This window comes from Phyllobates terribilis, unplaced genomic scaffold, assembly GCF_046119375.1.
Source record: "Phyllobates terribilis strain yellow unplaced genomic scaffold, ASM4611937v1 Scaffold_10__3_contigs__length_209671492, whole genome shotgun sequence".
NCBI classification, from domain to species: Eukaryota; Metazoa; Chordata; class Amphibia; order Anura; family Dendrobatidae; genus Phyllobates; species Phyllobates terribilis.
Genome location: NW_027362770.1, coordinates 200247884 through 200270922, shown reverse-complemented (window position 1 = coordinate 200270922; position 23039 = coordinate 200247884). Strand labels below are relative to the sequence as shown.

General features: G+C 55.0%; 1 protein-coding gene across 1 annotated transcript in view; it reads right to left on the bottom strand.

Moving 5' to 3' along the window:
* The window catches only part of SOX5 (SRY-box transcription factor 5), a 581616-nt gene that overhangs the window by 41867 nt on the left and 516710 nt on the right, over window positions 1-23039 (bottom strand). The window contains exon 9 of the mRNA XM_073650528.1: window positions 21529-21620. Coding sequence (XP_073506629.1) covers window positions 21529-21620 — 92 coding nt within the window. The remainder of the gene's footprint in view (window positions 1-21528; window positions 21621-23039) is intronic.

Genomic DNA, 23039 nt, shown 5'->3' with positions numbered 1-23039 from the left:
GACAGCGCACAGTACCACTCCTCTAGTATCAGTCCTCACCCTGTATATATGGATAGTGCACAGTACCACTTCTCTAGTATCAGTCCTCACCCTGTATATATGGACAGCGCACAGTACCACTTGTCTAGTATCAGTCCTCACCCTGTATATATGGACAGCGCACAGTACCACTCCTCTAGTATCAGTTCTCACCCTGTATATATGGACAGTGCACAGTAACACTCCTTTAGTATCAGTCCTCACCCTGTATATATGGACAGTGCACAGTACCACTCCTCTAGTATCAGTCCTCACCCTGTATATATGGACAGAGCACAGTACCACTTCTCTAGTATCAGTCCTCACCCTGTATATATGGATAGTGCACAGTACCACTCCTCTAGTATCAGTCCTCACCTTGTATATATGGACAGTGCACAGTACCACTCCTCTAGTATCAGTCCTCACCCTGTATATATGGACAGTGCACAGTACCACTTCTCTAGTATCAGTCCTCACCCTGTATATATGGACAGTGCACAGTACCACTCCTCTAGTATCAGTCCTCACCCTGTATATATGGACAGTGCACAGTACCACTCCTCTAGTATCAGTCCTCACCCTGTATATATGGACAGTGCACAGTACCACTTCTCTAGTATCAGTTCTCACCCTGTATATATGGACAGCGCACAGTACCACTCCTCTAGTATCAGTCCTCACCCTGTATATATGGACAGCGCACAGTACCACTTGTCTAGTATCAGTCCTCACCCTGTATATATGGACAGTGCACAGTACCACTTCTCTAGTATCAGTTCTCACCCTGTATATATGGACAGCGCACAGTACCACTCCTCTAGTATCAGTCCTCACCCTGTATATATGGACAGCGCACAGTACCACTTGTCTAGTATCAGTCCTCACCCTGTATATATGGACAGCGCACAGTACCACTCCTCTAGTATCAGTTCTCACCCTGTATATATGGACAGTGCACAGTAACACTCCTTTAGTATCAGTCCTCACCCTGTATATATGGACAGTGCACAGTACCACTCCTCTAGTATCAGTCCTCACCCTGTATATATGGACAGCGCACAGTACCACTTCTCTAGTATCAGTTCTCACCCTGTATATATGGACAGCGCACAGTACCACTCCTCTAGTATCAGTCCTCACCCTGTATATATGGACAGCGCACAGTACCACTCCTCTAGTATCAGTCCTCACCCTGTATATATGGACAGAGCACAGTACCACTTCTCTAGTATCAGTCCTCACCCTGTATATATGGATAGTGCACAGTACCACTCCTCTAGTATCAGTCCTCACCCTGTATATATGGACAGTGCACAGTACCACTCCTCTAGTATCAGTCCTCACCCTGTATATATGGACAGCGCACAGTACCACTCCTCTAGTATCAGTCCTCACCTTGTATATATGGACAGTGCACAGTACCACTCCTCTAGTATCAGTCCTCACCCTGTATATATGGACAGTGCACAGTACCACTTCTCTAGTATCAGTCCTCACCCTGTATATATGGACAGTGCACAGTACCACTCCTCTAGTATCAGTCCTCACCTTGTATATATGGACAGTGCACAGTACCACTCCTCTAGTATCAGTCCTCACCCTGTATATATGGACAGTGCACAGTACCACTTCTCTAGTATCAGTTCTCACCCTGTATATATGGACAGCGCACAGTACCACTCCTCTAGTATCAGTCCTCACCCTGTATATATGGACAGTGCACAGTACCACTTCTCTAGTATCAGTCCTCAGCCTGTATATATGGACAGTGCACAGTACCACTCCTCTAGTATCAGTCCTCACCCTGTATATATGGACAGAGCACAGTACCACTTCTCTAGTATCAGTCCTCACCCTGTATATATGGACAGCGCACAGTACCACTCCTCTAGTATCAGTCCTCACCTTGTATATATGGACAGTGCACAGTACCACTCCTCTAGTATCAGTCCTCACCCTGTATATATGGACAGTGCACAGTACCACTCCTCTAGTATCAGTCCTCACCCTGTATATATGGACAGTGCACAGTACCACTTCTCTAGTATCAGTTCTCACCCTGTATATATGGACAGCGCACAGTACCACTCCTCTAGTATCAGTCCTCACCCTGTATATATGGACAGTGCACAGTACCACTTCTCTAGTATCAGTTCTCACCCTGTATATATGGACAGCGCACAGTACCACTCCTCTAGTATCAATCCTCACCCTGTATATATGGACAGTGCACAGTACCACTTCTCTAGTATCAGTTCTCACCCTGTATATATGGACAGCGCACAGTACCACTTCTCTAGTATCAGTTCTCACCCTGTATATATGGACAGCGCACAGTACCACTCCTCTAGTATCAGTTCTCACCCTGTATATATGGACAGCGCACAGTACCACTTCTCTAGTATCAGTTCTCACCCTGTATATATGGACAGCGCACAGTACCACTTCTCTAGTATCAGTTCTCACCCTGTATATATGGACAGCGCACAGTACCACTTCTCTAGTATCAGTTCTCACCCTGTATATATGGACAGCGCACAGTACCACTTGTCTAGTATCAGTCCTCACCCTGTATATATGGACAGAGCATAGTACCACTTCTCTAGTATCAGTCCTCACCTTGTATAAATGGAGAGCGCACAGTACCACTTCTCTAGTATCAGTCCTCACCCTGTATATATGGACAGCGCACAGTACCACTTCTCTAGTATCAGTCCTCACCCTGTATATATGGACAGCGCACAGTACCACTTGTCTAGTATCAGTCCTCACCCTGTGTATATGGACAGAGCACAGTACCACTCCTCTAGTATCAGTCCTCAGCCTGTATATATGGACAGAGCACAGTACCACTTCTCTAGTATCAGTCCTCACCCTGTATATATGGATAGTGCACAGTACTTCTCTAATATCAGTCCTCACCCTGTATATATGGACAGCGCACAGTACCACTTCTCTAGTATCAGTCCTCACCCTGTATAAATGGAGAGCGCACAGTACCACTTCTCTAGTATCAGTCCTCACCCTGTATATATGGACAGCGCACAGTACCACTTGTCTAGTATCAGTCCTCACCCTGTATATATGGACAGTGCACAGTACCACTTCTCTAGTATCAGTCCTCACCCTGTATATATGGACAGCGCACAGTACCACTTCTCTAGTATCAGTTCTCTCCCTGTATATATGGACAGCGCACAGTACCACTCCTCTAGTATCAGTCCTCACCCTGTATATATGGACAGTGCACAGTACCACTTCTCGAGTATCAGGCCTCACCCTATATATATGGACAGCGCACAGTACCACACCTCTAGTATCAGTCCTCACCCTGTATATATGGACAGTGCACAGTACCACTTCTCTAGTATCAGTCCTCACCCTGTATATATGGACAGTGCACAGTACCACTCCTCTAGTATCAGTCCTCACCCTGTATATATGGACAGTGCACAGTACCACTCCTCTAGTATCAGTCCTCACCCTGTATATATGGACAGCGCACAGTACCACTTGTCTAGTATCAGTCCTCACCCTGTATATATGGACAGCGCACAGTACCACTCCTCTAGTATCAGTTCTCACCCTGTATATATGGACAGTGCACAGTAACACTCCTCTAGTATCAGTCCTCACCCTGTATATATGGACAGTGCACAGTACCACTCCTCTAGTATCAGTCCTCACCCTGTATATATGGACAGCGCACAGTACCACTCCTCTAGTATCAGTCCTCACCCTGTATATATGGACAGAGCACAGTACCACTTCTCTAGTATCAGTCCTCACCCTGTATATATGGACAGTGCACAGTACCACTTCTCTAGTATCAGTTCTCACCCTGTATATATGGACAGCGCACAGTACCACTCCTCTAGTATCAGTCCTCAGCCTGTATATATGGACAGTGCACAGTACCACTTCTCTAGTATCAGTCCTCACCCTGTATATATGGACAGTGCACAGTACCACTCCTCTAGTATCAGTCCTCACCCTGTATATATGGACAGCGCACAGTACAACTCCTCTAGTATCAGTCCTCACCCTGTATATATGGACAGAGCACAGTACCACTTCTCTAGTATCAGTCCTCACCCTGTATATATGGACAGTGCACAGTACCACTCCTCTAGTATCAATCCTCACCCTGTATATATGGACAGTGCACAGTACCACTTCTCTAGTATCAGTTCTCACCCTGTATATATGGACAGCGCACAGTACCACTTCTCTAGTATCAGTTCTCACCCTGTATATATGGACAGTGCACAGTACCACTTCTCTAGTATCAGTTCTCACCCTGTATATATGGACAGCGCACAGTACCACTCCTCTAGTATCAATCCTCACCCTGTATATATGGACAGTGCACAGTACCACTTCTCTAGTATCAGTTCTCACCCTGTATATATGGACAGCGCACAGTACCACTTCTCTAGTATCAGTTCTCACCCTGTATATATGGACAGCGCACAGTACCACTCCTCTAGTATCAGTCCTCACCCTGTATATATGGACAGTGCACAGTACCACTTCTCTAGTATCAGTTCTCACCCTGTATATATGGACAGCGCACAGTACCACTCCTCTAGTATCAGTCCTCAGCCTGTATATATGGACAGTGCACAGTACCACTCCTCTAGTATCAGTCCTCACCCTGTATATATGGACAGTGCACAGTACCACTTCTCTAGTATCAGTTCTCACCCTGTATATATGGACAGCGCACAGTACCACTCCTCTAGTATCAGTCCTCAGCCTGTATATATGGACAGTGCACAGTACCACTCCTCTAGTATCAGTCCTCAGCCTGTATATATGGACAGTGCACAGTACCACTTCCACAGTATCAGTTCCCACGTTTGGGTCTTGTTACTGTAGCAGTCACAGTCAGACATGAGATACAATGTGACATTACAGAGCGTATGACTGTGAGCGCCTCGTCTCACTATGTGCCGGACTGGACTGACTTATCACTGTATAATGGCAGGAGGCGCTGAGCGATGGGACATGTCCGCCCGTGGTCAGGCCCCTCCGACACGAGACTCCGGCGACGCAGCGGCCTGAAGAGGAAGAACCAAAGAAAAGGAAATCTCCCCTGAAAGCTCAGACTTACTGCGAGGATCTCAGGGGGCTTCCCAGGCGGCTAATCCGAAGTGACAGGCGATGGCCGCGTCTCCTCACCGGGCAAATCACACTTGGTTCCTGGGATGGTTGAGGGCCATGAAAGAAAATGAAGACGCCGCACGAACGCGGGCGACGCTGCTCCTCAAGACGTCACACGGGGTAATGTGCCGCCTGAATATCAGAGTGACTGAGTGAGTGGCGGCCGCCCCCCCCCCCCCCGATTGTCTCCTATAGGGGCGACATATACACTGACAAGTCCGTAGCCGAGGAGCCGTGGTGATGGCAAAAGCTACAAACAAGAATAATAACCCTCAACAAAATGCACAAAAAATGCAGGGAAACCTTTAAAAACAAACAAAATGAAAGAAAAGCATAAAAAACTATATATAAAACCTCTAAAAACTGCACAAAACGCCTGAAATAAAACATCCAAAAAAGACAACGAACAAAAGAAACAAAAAGCCAAAAGTACAAAAACTGCAAAAACCTAGAAAAACCTAAACAGCATTAAAAGCTGCAGAAATAACCCACAAAAAGGCGAAAAACAATCTGCACATAAACCTTACAAAAACCTGCAAAAAGACAAAAACTCCTACACAACGCTCCGACCAGAGTTTTCCTCGGCGGTACGGCCGGCCTCACACCTACACAACGCTCCGACCAGAGTTTTCCTCGGCGGTACGGCCGGCCTCACACCTACACAACGCTCTGACCAGAGTTTTCCCTGGCGGTACGGCCGGCCTCACACCTACACAACGCTCCGACCAGAGTTTTCCTCGGCGGTACGGCCGGCCTCACACCTACACAACGCTCTGACCAGAGTTTTCCCTGGCGGTACGGCCGGCCTCACACCTACACAACGCTCTGACCAGAGTTTTCCCTGGCGGTACGGCCGGCCTCACACCTACACAACGCTCTGACCAGAGTTTTCCCTGGCGGTACGGTCGGCCTCACACCTACACAACGCTCCGACCAGAGTTTTCCCTGGGGGTACGGTCAGCCTCACACCTACACAACGCTCTGACCAGAGTTTTCCCTGGCGGTACGGTCGGCCTCACACCTACACAACGCTCTGACCAGAGTTTTCCCTGGCGGTACGGCCGGCCTCACATCTACACAACGCTCCGACCAGAGTTTTCCCTGGCGGTACGGTCGGCCTCACACCAACACAACGCTCCGACCAGAGTTTTCCCTGGCGGTACGATCGGCCTCACACCTACACAACGCTTCGACCAGACTTTTCCCTGGCGGTACAGTCGCCCTCACACCTACACAACGCTCTGACCAGAGATTGCCCCGGCGGTACGGTCAGCCTCACACCGACACAACGCTCCAACCAGAGTTTTCCCTGGTGCTATGGTCGGCCTCACACCTACACAACGCTCCGACCAGAGTTTTCCCTGGCGGTACGGTCGGACTCACACCTACACAACGCTCCAACCAGAGATTTCCCTGGCGGTACGGTCAGCCTCACACCGACACAATGCTGCAACCAGAGTTTTCCCTGGGGGTACGGTCGGCCTCACACCCACACAACGCTCCGACCAGAGTTTTCCCTGGCGGTACGGTCAGCCTCACACCTACACAACGCTCCGACCAGAGTTTTCCCTGGCGGTACGGTAGGCCTCACACCCACACAACGCTCCGACCAGAGTTTTCCCTGGCGGTACGGTCAGCCTCACACCTACACAACGCTCTGACCAGAGTTTTCCCTGGCGGTACGATCGGCCTCACACCTACACAACGCTTCGACCAGACTTTTCCCTGGCGGTACAGTCGCCCTCACACCTACACAACGCTTCGACCAGACTTTTCCCTGGTGGTACAGTCGGCCTCACACCTACACAACGCTCTGACCAGAGATTGCCCCGGCGGTACGGTCAGCCTCACACCGACACAACGCTCCAACCAGAGTTTTCCCTGGTGCTATGGTCGGCCTCACACCTACACAACGCTCCGACCAGAGTTTTCCCTGGCGGTACGGTCGGACTCACACCTACACAACGCTCCAACCAGAGTTTTCCCTGGCGGTACGGTCAGCCTCACACCGACACAATGCTGCAACCAGAGATTTCCCTGGGGGTACGGTCGGCCTCACACCCACACAACGCTCCGACCAGAGTTTTCCCTGGCGGTACGGTCAGCCTCACACCTACACAACGCTCCGACCAGAGTTTTCCCTGGCGGTACGGTCAGCCTCACACCTACACAACGCTCCGACCAGAGTTTTCCCTGGCGGTACGATCGGCCTCACACCTACACAACGCTTCGACCAGACTTTTCCCTGGTGGTACAGTCGGCCTCACACCTACACAACGCTCTGACCAGAGATTGCCCCGGCGGTACGGTCAGCCTCACACCGACACAACGCTCCAACCAGAGTTTTCCCTGGTGCTATGGTCGGCCTCACACCTACACAACGCTCCGACCAGAGTTTTTCCTGGCGGTACGGTCGGCCTCACACCTACACAACGCTCCGACCAGAGTTTTCCCTGGCGGTACGGTCAGCCTCACACCGACACAACGCTCCAACCAGAGTTTTCCCTGGCGGTACGGCCGGCCTCACACCTACACAACGCTCCGACCAGAGTTTTCCCTGGCGGTACGGTCAGCCTCACACCTACACAACGCTCTGACCAGAGTTTTCCCTGGCGGTACGGCCGGCCTCACACCTACACAACGCTCCGACCAGAGTTTTCCCTGGCGGTACGGTCGGCCTCACACCTACACAACGCTCCGACCAGAGTTTTCCCTGGCGGTACGATCGGCCTCACACCTACACAACGCTTCGACCAGACTTTTCCCTGGCGGTACAGTCGCCCTCACACCTACACAACGCTCTGACCAGAGATTGCCCCGGCGGTACGGTCAGCCTCACACAGACACAACGCTCCAACCAGAGTTTTCCCTGGTGCTATGGTCGGCCTCACACCTACACAACGCTCCGACCAGAGTTTTCCCTGGCGGTACGGTCAGCCTCACACCTACACAACGCTCCGACCAGAGTTTTCCCTGGCGGTACGGTCAGCCTCACACCGACACAACGCTCCAACCAGAGTTTTCCCTGGGGGTACGGTCGGCCTCACACCTACACAACGCTCCGACCAGAGTTTTCCCTGGCGGTACGGTCGGCCTCACACCCACACAACGCTCCGACCAGAGTTTTCCCTGGCGGTACGGTCAGCCTCACATCTACACAACGCTCCGACCAGAGTTTTCCCTGGCGGTACGGTCAGCCTCACACCTACACAACGCTCCGACCAGAGTTTTCCCTGGCGGTACGATCGGCCTCACACCTACACAACGCTTCGACCAGACTTTTCCCTGGTGGTACAGTCGGCCTCACACCTACACAACGCTCTGACCAGAGATTGCCCCGGCGGTACGGTCAGCCTCACACTGACACAACGCTCCAACCAGAGTTTTCCCTGGTGCTATGGTCGGCCTCACACCTACACAACGCTCCGACCAGAGTTTTTCCTGGCGGTACGGTCGGCCTCACACCTACACAACGCTCCGACCAGAGTTTTCCCTGGCGGTACGGTCAGCCTCACACCGACACAACGCTCCAACCAGAGTTTTCCCTGGGGGTACGGTCGGCCTCACACCTACACAACGCTCCGACCAGAGTTTTCCCTGGCGGTACGGTCGGCCTCACACCCACACAACGCTCCGACCAGAGTATTCCCTGGCGGTACGGTCGGCCTCACACCTACACAACGCTCCAACCAGAGTTTTCCCTGGCGGTACGGTCAGCCTCACACCTACACAACGCTCCAACCAGAGTTTTCCCTGGGGGTACGGTCAGCCTCACACCTACACAACGCTCCAACCAGAGTTTTCCCTGGTGGTACGGTCAGCCTCACACCTACACAACGCTCCAATCAGAGTTTTCCCTGGGGGTACGGTCGGCCTCACACCTACACAACGCTCTGACCAGAGTTTTCCCTGGCGCTATGGTCAGCCTCACACCTACACAACGCTCTGACCAGAGTTTTCCCTGGTGGTACGGTCAGCCTCACACCTACACAACGCTCCAACCAGAGTTTTCCCTGGCGGTACGGTCAGCCTCACACCAACACAATGCTCGACCAGAGTTTTCCCTGGCGGTACGGTCAGCCTCACACCTACACAACGCTCCGACCAGAGTTTTCCCTGGCGCTATGGTCAGCCTCACACCTACACAACGCTCCGACCAGAGTTTTCCCTGGTGGTACGGTCAGCCTCACACCTACACAACGCTCCAACCAGAGTTTTCCCTGGCGGTACGGTCAGCCTCACACCAACACAACGCTCCGACCAGAGTTTTCCCTGGCGGTACGGTCAGCCTCACACCTACACAACGCTCCGACCAGAGTTTTCCCTGGCGCTATGGTCAGCCTCACACCCACACAACGCTCCGACCAGAGTTTTCCCTGGCGGTACGGTCAGCCTCACACCTACACAACGCTCTGACCAGAGTTTTCCCTGGCGGTACGATCGGCCTCACACCTACACAACGCTTCGACCAGACTTTTCCCTGGCGGTACAGTCGCCCTCACACCTACACAACGCTCTGACCAGAGATTGCCCCGGCGGTACGGTCAGCCTCACACCGACACAACGCTCCAACCAGAGTTTTCCCTGGTGCTATGGTCGGCCTCACACCTACACAACGCTCCGACCAGAGTTTTCCCTGGCGGTACGGTCGGACTCACACCTACACAACGCTCCAACCAGAGTTTTCCCTGGCGGTACGGTCAGCCTCACACCGACACAATGCTGCAACCAGAGTTTTCCCTGGGGGTACGGTCGGCCTCACACCCACACAACGCTCCGACCAGAGTTTTCCCTGGCGGTACGGTCAGCCTCACACCTACACAACGCTCCGACCAGAGTTTTCCCTGGCGGTACGGTCAGCCTCACACCTACACAACGCTCCGACCAGAGTTTTCCCTGGCGGTACGATCGGCCTCACACCTACACAACGCTTCGACCAGACTTTTCCCTGGTGGTACAGTCGGCCTCACACCGACACAACGCTCCAACCAGAGTTTTCCCTGGTGCTATGGTCGGCCTCACACCTACACAACGCTCCGACCAGAGTTTTTCCTGGCGGTACGGTCGGCCTCACACCTACACAACGCTCCGAGCAGAGTTTTCCCTGGCGGTACGGTCAGCCTCACACCGACACAACGCTCCAACCAGAGTTTTCCCTGGCGGTACGGTCAGCCTCACACCTACACAACGCTCTGACCAGAGTTTTCCCTGGCGGTACGGCCGGCCTCACACCTACACAACGCTCCGACCAGAGTTTTCCCTGGCGGTACGGTCGGCCTCACACCTACACAACGCTCCGACCAGAGTTTTCCCTGGCGGTACGATCGGCCTCACACCTACACAACGCTTCGACCAGACTTTTCCCTGGCGGTACAGTCGCCCTCACACCTACACAACGCTCTGACCAGAGATTGCCCCGGCGGTACGGTCAGCCTCACACAGACACAACGCTCCAACCAGAGTTTTCCCTGGTGCTATGGTCGGCCTCACACCTACACAACGCTCCGACCAGAGTTTTCCCTGGCGGTACGGTCGGCCTCACACCTACACAACGCTCCGACCAGAGTTTTCCCTGGCGGTACGGTCAGCCTCACACCGACACAACGCTCCAACCAGAGTTTTCCCTGGGGGTACGGTCGGCCTCACACCTACACAACGCTCCGACCAGAGTTTTCCCTGGCGGTACGGTCGGCCTCACACCCACACAACGCTCCGACCAGAGTTTTCCCTGGCGGTACGGTCAGCCTCACATCTACACAACGCTCCGACCAGAGTTTTCCCTGGCGGTACGGTCAGCCTCACACCTACACAACGCTCCGACCAGAGTTTTCCCTGGCGGTACGATCGGCCTCACACCTACACAACGCTTCGACCAGACTTTTCCCTGGTGGTACAGTCGGCCTCACACCTACACAACGCTCTGACCAGAGATTGCCCCGGCGGTACGGTCAGCCTCACACTGACACAACGCTCCAACCAGAGTTTTCCCTGGTGCTATGGTCGGCCTCACACCTACACAACGCTCCGACCAGAGTTTTTCCTGGCGGTACGGTCGGCCTCACACCTACACAACGCTCCGACCAGAGTTTTCCCTGGCGGTACGGTCAGCCTCACACCGACACAACGCTCCAACCAGAGTTTTCCCTGGGGGTACGGTCGGCCTCACACCTACACAACGCTCCGACCAGAGTTTTCCCTGGCGGTACGGTCGGCCTCACACCCACACAACGCTCCGACCAGAGTATTCCCTGGCGGTACGGTCGGCCTCACACCTACACAACGCTCCAACCAGAGTTTTCCCTGGCGGTACGGTCAGCCTCACACCTACACAACGCTCCAACCAGAGTTTTCCCTGGGGGTACGGTCAGCCTCACACCTACACAACGCTCCAACCAGAGTTTTCCCTGGTGGTACGGTCAGCCTCACACCTACACAACGCTCCAATCAGAGTTTTCCCTGGGGGTACGGTCGGCCTCACACCTACACAACGCTCTGACCAGAGTTTTCCCTGGCGCTATGGTCAGCCTCACACCTACACAACGCTCTGACCAGAGTTTTCCCTGGTGGTACGGTCAGCCTCACACCTACACAACGCTCCAACCAGAGTTTTCCCTGGCGGTACGGTCAGCCTCACACCAACACAACGCTCCGACCAGAGTTTTCCCTGGCGGTACGGTCAGCCTCACACCTACACAACGCTCCGACCAGAGTTTTCCCTGGCGCTATGGTCAGCCTCACACCTACACAATGCTCCGACCAGAGTTTTCCCTGGCGCTATGGTAGGCCTCACACCTACACAACGCTCCGACCAGAGTTTTCCCTGGCGCTACGGTCGGCCTCACACCTACACAACGCTCCGACCAGAGTTTTCCCTGGCGCTACGGTCGGCCTCACACCTACACAACGCTCCGACCAGAGTTTTCCCTGGCGCTATGGTCAGCCTCACACCTACACAACGCTCCGACCAGAGTTTTCCCTGGCGCTATGGTCGGCCTCACACCTACACAACACTCTGCTCATGTTTACTCGCCGGCACATTTCTTGTCCGCCGTGGGTCTGCTCCTTAATACTAACTAAACACAGCTGCGGATTATTTTTAGGAGACTTTTATGTAAAGATCCGTGACAACTTTGTGACGGGGGGAGGGGCGATAACTGACAGCACAAGAAATCCACGATTCGGCTGAATATTGTATCACGGGGGGGAAAAAAGGAGACGCAAAACTAGGAGCAAACGGCGGAAACCGATGAGGACGGGGGCTGCTGCCATCAATGCTCCTCCTGCCATGGACGAGCCCTGCCTTCGAATCCCTCTCCTGGGTGATTGGGGGCCTCAGTGTCCGAATATTCCCTGCACAGCTGATCACTCGTCCCTGTCATCACCCCCATCATCCGCACTGTAATCTAACCCAATACGCTGCGGCATTTGCCCCTGCACGAGGTCCGACCCGAATACCTGACCCTCGTCATGTCAGCGCAGAGTGAAGCATCCCTACCAGAGAGGAGGCCGAAGAGCGGAGGCCGAGGTCATCACTACACGGGTATAACGAGAAAGCTGCAGTCCCATGTAACACCACAGATAAAACACAGTGATGACTCTCTGAGTACAGAGAATGTAGATGCATTCTGCAGTCCTATGTAACACCAGGTATCTAGCTGGGCTCGGCTGCATGTAAGCGTTTGCTGGCAGTGTCAGGCAGTGAGTAGTTTCCGGAGTGTAATAAATGGTATAATTGTTAGGATGTCCTCTCTAATCAGCAATCTCTGGCGCTTCTGCCTCATTAATGCTCAGGATTTTGGCTCGTTTCTCTCCACATTCGGCCAGATCCATTACTGCGAGTTCCAGCTTCAGTGCCGGAGCGGTGACTCCCCTGATGCGGAGGCTGCGGGATCGGAAACGGAGCGTCAGAGAGTGAGAAACGGGACAAACGTGGAAGGAGACCGCGACCTGCAGCAAGTGCTGACTGCAGCTGGTTACAGCCCGGACCGAAGTCAGGAGGGCGGAGTCAGGAGAGGAGGAGCCAGTAGAGGGTGGAGTCAGGAGAGGAGGAGTCAGGAGAGGGCGGAGTCAGGAGAGGAGGAGCCAGGAGAGGGTGGAGCCAGGAGAGGGCGGAGTCAGGAGAGGAGGAATCAGGACAGGGCGGAGCCAGGAGAGGAGTCAGGAGAGGAGGAATCAGGAGAAGGCGGAGTCAGGAGAGGGCGGAGTCAGGATAGGAGGAATCAGGAGAGGACGGAGTTAGGAGAGGGCGGAGTCAAGGGCGGAGTCAGGAGAGGGCAGAGTCAGGAGAGGACGGAATCAGGAGAGGGCGGAGTCAGGAGAGGAGTCAGGAGAGGGCGCAGTCACACTGATGCAATGTTGCAACATTTGTATAAAGTTTGTGACAGTTACAGGAAGTATCACAAATACTAGAGACCTCTGTAGTGTCCTGTATACGACAGGTCTTGTGGGGTGTTCCCGGTATACGGCGGGTCTTGTGGGGTGTTCCCGGTATACGGCAGGTCTTGTGGGGTGTTCCCGGTATACGGCAGGTCTTGTGGGGTGTCCCCGGTATACGACAGGTCTTGTGGGGTGTTCCTGGTATACGGTGGGTCTTGTGGGGTGTTACCGGTATACGGCGGGTCTTGTGGGGTGTTACCGGCATACGGCGGGTCTTGTGGGGTGTTACCGGCATACGGCGGGTCTTGTGGGGTGTTCCCGGCATACGGCAGGTCTTGTAGGGTGTTCCCGGCATACGGCAGGTCTTGTGGGGTGTTCCCGGTATACGGCAGGTTTTGTGGGGTGTTACCGGTATACAGCAGGTCTTGTGGTGTGTTCCTGGTATACGACAGGTCTTGTGGGGTGTTCCCGGTATACGGCAGGTCTTGTGGTGTGTTCCCGGTATACGGCAGGTCTTGTGGGGTGTTCCTGGTATACGACAGGTCTTGTGGGGTGTTCCCGGCATACGGCAGGTCTTGTGGTGTGTTCCCGGTATACGACAGGTCTTGTGGTGTGTTCCCGATGTACAGCAGGTCTTGTGGGGTGTTCCCGATATATGACAGGTCTTGTGGTGTGTTCCCGGTATACGACAGGTCTTGTGGGGTGTTCCTGGTATACGACAGGTCTTGTGGGGTGTTCCTGGCATACGGCGGGTCTTGTGGTGTGTTCCCGGTATACGGCAGGTCTTGTGGGGTGTTCCCGGTATACGGCAGGTCTTGTGGGGTGTTCCCGATATACGGCAGGTCTTGTGGTGTGTTCCCGGTATACGGCAGGTCTTGTGGTGTGTTCCCGGTATACGGCAGGTCTTGTGGTGTGTTCCTGGTATACGACAGGTCTTGTGGGGTGTTCCCGGTATACGGCAGGTCTTGTGGTGTGTTCCCGGTATACGGCAGGTCTTGTGGGGTGTCCCCGGTATACGACAGGTCTTGTGGGGTGTTCCCGGTATACGGCAGGTCTTGTGGGGTGTTCCCGGTATACGACGGGTCTTGTGGGGTGTTCCCGGTATACGGCAGGTCTTGTGGGGTGTTCCCGGTATGCGGCAGGTCTTGTGGGGTGTTACAGGTATACGGCGGGTCTTGTGGGGTGTTTCCGGTATACGGCAGGTCTTGTGGGGTGTTTCCGGTATACAGCAGGTCTTGTGGGGTGTTCCTGGTATACGACAGGTCTTGTGGGGTGTTCCCGGTATACAGCAGGTCTTGTGGGGTGTTCCCGGTATACGGCGGGTCTTGTGGGGTGTTCCCGGTATACGGCGGGTCTTGTGGGGTGTTTCCGGTATACGGCGGGTCTTGTGGCGTGTTCCCGGTATACGGCAGGTCTTGTGGGGTGTTACCGGTATACGGCAGGTCTTGTGGGGTGTTACCGGTATACGGCAGGTCTTGTGGGGTGTTACCGGTATACGGCAGGTCTTGTGGGGTGTTCCTGGTATACGGCAGGTCTTGTGGGGTGTTCCCGGTATACGACGGGTCTTGTGGGGTGTTCCCGGTATACGACGGGTCTTGTGGGGTGTTCCCGGTATACGACGGGTCTTGTGGGGTGTTCCCGGTATATACGACGGGTCTTGTGGGGTGTTCCCGGTATACGACAGGTCTTGTGGGGTGTTCCCGGTATACGACAGGTCTTGTGGGGTGTTCCCGGTATACGGCAGGTCTTGTGGGGTGTTACCGATATACGGCGGGTCTTGTGGGGTGTTCCCGGTATACAGAAGGTCTTGTGGGGTGTTACCGGTATAAAGCAGGTCTTGTGGGGTGTTCCCAGTATACAGCAGGTCTTGTGGGGTGTTACCGGTATAGGGCAGGTCTTGTGGGGTGTTCCTGGTATACGGCAGGTCTTGTGGGGTGTTCCCGGTATACGACGGGTCTTGTGGGGTGTTTCCGGTATACGACGGGTCTTGTGGGGTGTTCCCGGTATACGACGGGTCTTGTGGGGTGTTCCCGGTATACGACGGGTCTTGTGGGGTGTTCCCGGTATACGACAGGTCTTGTGGGGTGTTCCCGGTATACGACAGGTCTTGTGGGGTGTTCCCGGTATACGGCAGGTCTTGTGGGGTGTTACCGATATACGGCGGGTCTTGTGGGGTGTTCCCGGTATACAGAAGGTCTTGTGGGGTGTTACCGGTATAAAGCAGGTCTTGTGGGGTGTTCCCAGTATACAGCAGGTCTTGTGGGGTGTTACCGGTATAGGGCAGGTCTTGTGGGGTGTTCCCGGTATACAGCGGGTCTTGTGGGGTGTTACAGGTATACGGCGGGTCTTGTGGGGTGTTCCCGGTATACGGCAGGTCTTGTGGGGTGTTCCCGGTATACGGCAGGTCTTGTGGGGTGTTCCCGGTATACGGCGGGTCTTGTGGGGTGTTCCCGATATATGGCGGGTCTTGTGGGGTGTTCCCGGTATACGGCAGGTCTTGTGGGGTGTTCCCGGTATATGGAGGGTCTTGTGGGGGGGCTCCAGGTATACGGTGGATCCTGTGGGGTGTTCCCTGAATACGACGGGTCCTGTGGGGGGCTCCTGGTATACGGTGGGTCTTGTTGGGGGCTCCCGGTATACGGTGGGTCCTGTGGGGTGTTCCCTGAATATGACGGGTCCTATGGGGGGCTCCTGGTATACAGCGGGTCTTGTTGGGGGCTCCCGGTATACGGTGGGTCCTGTGGGGTGTTCCCTGAATACGACGGGTCCTGTGGGGGGCTCCCGGTATACGGCACGACGTCAGGCAGGTGGCTTTAATGTTCTGGCTGATCAGTATCGATCCCTTGTGATCCCTGATGACTGATGGAGGTGAAGACCCTCAGGCATTGCTGGCAGCTGCGGTCGCCTCGGGGTGTGAACGCTCAGATATATGCAGCGGAGGTATATTAGCGCCTCCCCCGCCATCATTTCACACCTGTCACGGCCGACCTCTGGCTGTGAGGAGATGCTGAGGTCCTCGGCAGTGAGAGGCCGGCGAGAAGCAAACACATCGGCTGACAATCTGCACTATTCACAGGGACTCCCAGCATTGTGCGCTCTGCTGGGAGTGATGGTCTGCAGTCCAGAGCCTCCTGGTTGATGAATGCAATGCTGGACGGCAGTGAGGACTGACACTGGTGAAGCAGAGGCATCGCTGCGGAGCATACGTGCAGAGCTGGTGCGCATGCTCGGGGCTGTGGAGCTGGTGGGCATGCTCGGGGCTGCGGAGGTGGTGCGCATGCTCGGGGCTGCGGAGCTGGTGCGCATGCTCGGGGCTGCGGAGCTGGTGGGCATGCTCGGGGCTGTGGAGCTGGTGGGCATGCTCGGGGCTGGTGGGCATGCTCGGGGCTGTGGAGCTGGTGGGCATGCTCGGGGCTGTGGAGCTGGTGGGCATGCTCGGGGCTGTGGAGCTGGTGCGCGTGCTCGGGGCTGCGGAGCTGGTGCGCGTGCTCGGGGCTGCGGAGCTGGTGCGCGTGCTCGGGGCTGCGGAGCTGGTGCGCGTGCTCGGGGCTGCGGAGCTGGTGGGCATGCTCGGGGCTGCGGAGCTGGTGCGCATGCTCGGGGCTGTGGAGCTGGTGGGCATGCTCGGGGCTTTGGAGCTGGTGGGCATGCTCGGGGCTGTGGAGCTGGTGGGCATGCTCGGGGCTGTGGAGCTGGTGGGCATGCTCGGGGCTGGTGGGCATGCTCGGGGCTGTGGAGCTGGTGGGAATGCTCGGGGCTGTGGAGCTGGTGCGCATGCTCAGGGCTGCGGAGCTGGTGGGCATGCTCGGGGCTGTGGAGCTGGTGCGCATGCTCAGGGCTGCGGAGCTGGTGGGCATGCTCGGGGCTGTGGAGCTGGTGGGCATGCTCGGGGCTGCGGAGCTGGTGGGCATGCTCGGGGCTGTGGAGCTGGTGCGCATGCTCGGGGCTGTGGAGCTGGTGCGCGTGCTCGGGGCTGCGGAGCTGGTGCGCGTGCTCGGGGCTGCGGAGCTGGTGGGCATGCTCGGGGCTGCGGAGCTGGTGCGCATGCTCGGGGCTGTGGAGCTGGTGGGCATGCTCGGGGCTTTGGAGCTGGTGGGCATGCTCGGGGCTGTGGAGCTGGTGGGCATGCTCGGGGCTGTGGAGCTGGTGGGCATGCTCGGGGCTGGTGGGCATGCTCGGGGCTGTGGAGCTGGTGGGAATGCTCGGGGCTGTGGAGCTGGTGCGCATGCTCAGGGCTGCGGAGCTGGTGGGCATGCTCGGGGCTGTGGAGCTGGTGCGCATGCTCAGGGCTGCGGAGCTGGTGGGCATGCTCGGGGCTGTGGAGCTGGTGGGCATGCTCGGGGCTGCGGAGCTGGTGGGCATGCTCGGGGCTGTGGAGCTGGTGGGCATGCTCGGGGCTTTGGAGCTGGTGGGCATGCTCGGGGCTGTGGAGCTGGTGGGCATGCTCGGGGCTGTGGAGCTGGTGGGCATGCTCGGGGCTGGTGGGCATGCTCGGGGCTGTGGAGCTGGTGGGAATGCTCGGGGCTGTGGAGCTGGTGCGCATGCTCAGGGCTGCGGAGCTGGTGGGCATGCTCGGGGCTGTGGAGCTGGTGGGCATGCTCGGGGCTGCGGAGCTGGTGGGCATGCTCGGGGCTGTGGAGCTGGTGCGCATGCTCGGGGCTGTGGAGCTGGTGCGCATGCTCGGGGCTGTGGAGCTGGTGCGCATGCTCGGGGCTGCGGAGCTGGTGCGCATGCTCGGGGCTGTGGAGCTGGTGCGCATGCTCGGGGCTGCGGAGCTGGTGCGCATGCTCGGGGCTGTGGAGCAGGTGCGCATGCTCGGGGCTGTGGAGCTGACACTCGCTCTGGTGACGTCACAGCGTTTATAACTCGCAGATTTCTTTGTATTTTTCGCTTTTCTCTCGATACATTTTCTGACTTTCCTTCATTTGCGTCTCCGATAATTAAAGCAATTATCCCTCCCGGTGATAAGGAGGGTAATTACGCCGCGCTCTCCTGGATGTACAGGACGCCGCCTCCATTGTATTCACCCCGCGCTTAGATTATCGCATTAGGTGACATTAAACAGGCGAGATCATGATAAATATTGTACCGACCGTGAGACGCCGCCGAGACAATGTGGCGGCTGCCGCCCCAAGAAATCTCCACCGACCCCGGAGTAAAGGAATCCAGCGAGAAGCAGGGTCTGCCATGCAAAAGTATTCACGCCCTGGGCCTGCCGGGCACAAGGCACTAAGGAATCACAGAATAGCTCCAGGAAAGCTGGGTGACAACCACCACTGTCACAAACAGAGATCCCGCAGGGGCTGTCAGCCAGCTATCGAGACTCCCGAGCGTCAGCCCTGCTTAGATACGCTGGGATACATAGTATCCACCTTATTCCTGGACAGACTAGCTGATCCTGACTCTGGGAAAGCTGGGTGACAACCACCATGGCTGCCGTCCAAGCTCCCGCTCGGGGGTTGTCAGCCAGTTATAGAGACTCCCGAGTGTCAGCCCTGCTTAGATACGCTGGGATACATAGTAGCCACCTTATTCCTGGACAGACTAGCCGCTCCTGACTCTGGGAAAGCTGGGTGACAACCTCCATGGCTGCCGTGCAAGCTCCCGCTGGGGGTTGTCAGCCAGTTATCGAGACTCCCGAGTGTCAGCCCTGCTTAGATACGCTGGGATACATAGTAGCCACCTTATTCCTGGACAGACTAGACGCTCCTGACTCTGGGAAAGCTGGGTGACAACCTCCATGGCTGCCGTCCAAGCTCCCGCTGGGGGTTGTCAGCCAGTTATAGAGACTCCCGAGTGTCAGGCCTGCTTAGATACGCTGGGATACAGAGTAGCCACCTTATTCCTGGACAGACTAGCCGCTCCTGACTCTGGGAAAGCTGGGTGACAACCTCCATGGCTGCCGTGCAAGCTCCCGCTGGGGGTTGTCAGCCAGTTATCGAGACTCCCGAGTGTCAGCCCTGCTTAGATACGCTGGGATACATAGTAGCCACCTTATTCCTGGACAGACTAGACGCTCCTGACTCTGGGAAAGCTGGGTGACAACCTCCATGGCTGCCGTCCAAGCTCCCGCTGGGGGTTGTCAGCCAGTTATAGAGACTCCCGAGTGTCAGGTCTGCTTAGATACGCTGGGATACATAGTAGCCACCTTATTCCTGGACAGACTAGCTGATCCTGACTCTGGGAAAGCTGGGTGACAACCTCCATGGCTGCCGTGCAAGCTCCCGCTGGGGGTTGTCAGCCAGTTATCGAGACTCCCGAGTGTCAGCCCTGCTTATATACGCTGGGATACATAGTAGCCACCTTATTCCTAGACAGACTAGCTGATCCTGACTCTGGGAAAGCTGGGTGACAACCTCCATGGCTGCCGTCCAAGCTCCCGCAGGGGCTGTCAGCCAGCTATCGAGACTCCCGAGTGTCAGCCCTGCTTAGATACGCTGGGATACATAGTAGCCACCTTATTCCTGGACAGACTAGCTGATCCTGACTCTGGGAAAGCTGGGTGACAACCTCCATGGCTGCCGTCCAAGCTCCCGCAGGGGCTGTCAGCCAGCTATCGAGACTCCCGAGTGTCAGGCCTGCTTAGATACGCTGGGATACAGAGTAGCCACCTTATTCCTGGACAGACTAGCCGCTCCTGACTCTGGGAAAGCTGGGTGACAACCTCCATGGCTGCCGTGCAAGCTCCCGCTGGGGGTTGTCAGCCAGTTATCGAGACTCCCGAGTGTCAGCCCTGCTTAGATACGCTGGGATACATAGTAGCCACCTTATTCCTAGACAGACTAGCTGATCCTGACTCTGGGAAAGCTGGGTGACAACCTCCATGGCTGCCGTCCAAGGTCCCGCTGGGGGTTGTCAGCCAGCTTTGCTGAGTGTCAGCTCTGCTACATAATGAGATGCGAGACCGAATAAACAGAAATATAACCCAGACCCCCATGGACTAAAACTCCCATCCTGCGCTGTAAGTGACATGCTCCTGATTGGATACAATGGTCCCTGCACGGAGGGGCCGCCAGTCTGGGTGGGGGGGCGCAGAGACATTCGCCATCTCCTTTGTCCACATGTTGGAGCGTGGCTGTGGGGCCCCTCTGGGCGGCGATCACAGCGGCTGAGCACAATCTGCCCCCGGGCAAAGTCTTTCCATGGGTATTAATGCCAACGCACGGGGGGCCGGGGGGCCGGACGAGCGACCTAAATACTGAGGGATCGTCTGCCGCCTCCGTGAGCACAAGTCACTGACTACGACTCCCAATATCTCCATGTTATAGAGGATAGAGGCAGATTAGTCTCTGGGCGATGTTCTGTATCAGGCAGTATCTGCAGCTGGAGTGGACTTTAGTGCATCACGATGGCGGACACCAGACGCTCTATAGATGGGGTCGGAGCGTCGCGTGGATACAGAGGTTCTGCAATAACCATGGTGGATGTTCTGTGGCTCTTATCCTCCACCGTGCGCCTCCTTGCACATGCGGCCCCATTGTCCTGCGCGGAGCGGCAGAGCTGGTCTCCGGGGTACGTGGCGGGCGCGGCGGGCAGCAAGGTGCGTCGTGGCCGAGATGAGCATTGTATGGAATCTCATTGTCAGACTGTTTACAGGGGAAAGGAAATGCAGCGATGTGACAATGACGCCGGCAGCTGCCGTCCCCTCTGCGCCCGCACCGCGCCGCACGCCCGTATTAGTGCCAATTAATCAGCGCCATTGTTGTGTCCTGATTAACAGACTATGGTTTGGGAAATGAGAACAATCGCAGGGAGGATTCGTTGCCCAGGGGGACTCTGATCGCCGACAACCCCCCCGAGGCGCGTCCCGGAGAACGAGCGAGGGATGCGGTGGAGCAGCTGTGAGGCTCAAGATGGCGTTGCCCCTGCTCGGAGAAGCTGCCTGCTGATCACATACGGACGCCAAAAATCCTGCAGAAACAGGTTGTGACGGACACATAACTGGAGCGTTACCGGAGCACTTACCTGTAGCTGCAGCGGTCCCAGGCCTGGGGTGGCGGCAGCAGCGGCGGCGGCTGCCATGGTGGTTGGGATTAGCTGTAGAGGGTATGGGTCACCTGAGGAAGAGAACGAGAGGGTCAGCGCCTTATGTCTGCTCCGCGAGATCAAAGCGGGGAGGAATGGAAGACAATGCCGCAGCAAAGAAGGAAACAGTCAGCACTCACTGCGGCAAAGGCAGAAACGGGGAGAAGACGCAGAGCTGGGATCAAAAGGGGTCTCCAGAGTATGAAGAATATACAGAGTATGGAGAATACACAGAGTATGGAGAATACAGAGAGGATGGAGAATACACAGAGCATGAAGAATACACAGAGTATGGAGAATACACAGAGGATGGAGAATACACAGAGGATGGAGAATACACAGAGGATGGAGAATACACAGAGTATGAAGAATACACAGAGTATGGAGAATACACAGAGGATGGAGAATACACAGAGGATGGAGAATACACAGAGGATGGAGAATACACAGAGTATGAAGAATACACAGAGGATGGAGAATACACAGAGGATGGACAATACACAGAGGATGGAGAATACAGAGAGGATGGAGAATACACAGAGTATGAAGAATACACAGAGTATGGAGAATACACAGAGGATGGAGAATACACAGAGGATGGAGAATACACAGAGGATGGAGAATACACAGAGTATGGAGAATACACAGAGGATGGAGAATACACAGAGGATGGAGAATACACAGAGGATGGAGAATACACAGAGGATGGAGAATACACAGAGGATGGAGAATACACAGAGGATGGAGAATACACAGAGTATGGAGAATACACAGAGTATGGAGAATATACAGAGTATGAAGAATACACAGAGGATGGAGAATACACAGAGGATGGAGAATATACAGAGGATGGACAATACACAGAGGATGGAGAATACAAATAGGATGGAGAATACACAGAGTATGAAGAATACACAGAGTATGGAGAATACACAGAGTATGGAGAATACACAGAGTATGGAGAATACAGAGAGGATGGAGAATACACAGAGTATGAAGAATACACAGAGTATGGAGAATACACAGAGTATGGAGAATACACAGAGTATGGAGAATACACAGAGGATGGAGAATACACAGAGGATGGAGAATACACAGAGTATGGAGAATACACAGAGTATGGAGAATACACAGAGGATGGAGAATATACAGAGTATGGAGAATACACAGAGTATGGAGAATACACAGAGTGTGGAGAATACACAGAGGATGGAGAATACACAGAGTATGAAGAATACACAGAGGATGGAGAATACACAGAGTATGGAAATAACACAGAGGATGGAGAATACACAGAGTATGGAGAATACACAGAGGATGGAGAATACACAGAGTATGGAGAATACACAGAGTATGGAGAATACACAGAGTATGAAGAATATACAGAGTAAGGAGAATACACAGAGTATGGAGAATACAGAGAGGATGGAGAATACACAGAGTATGAAGAA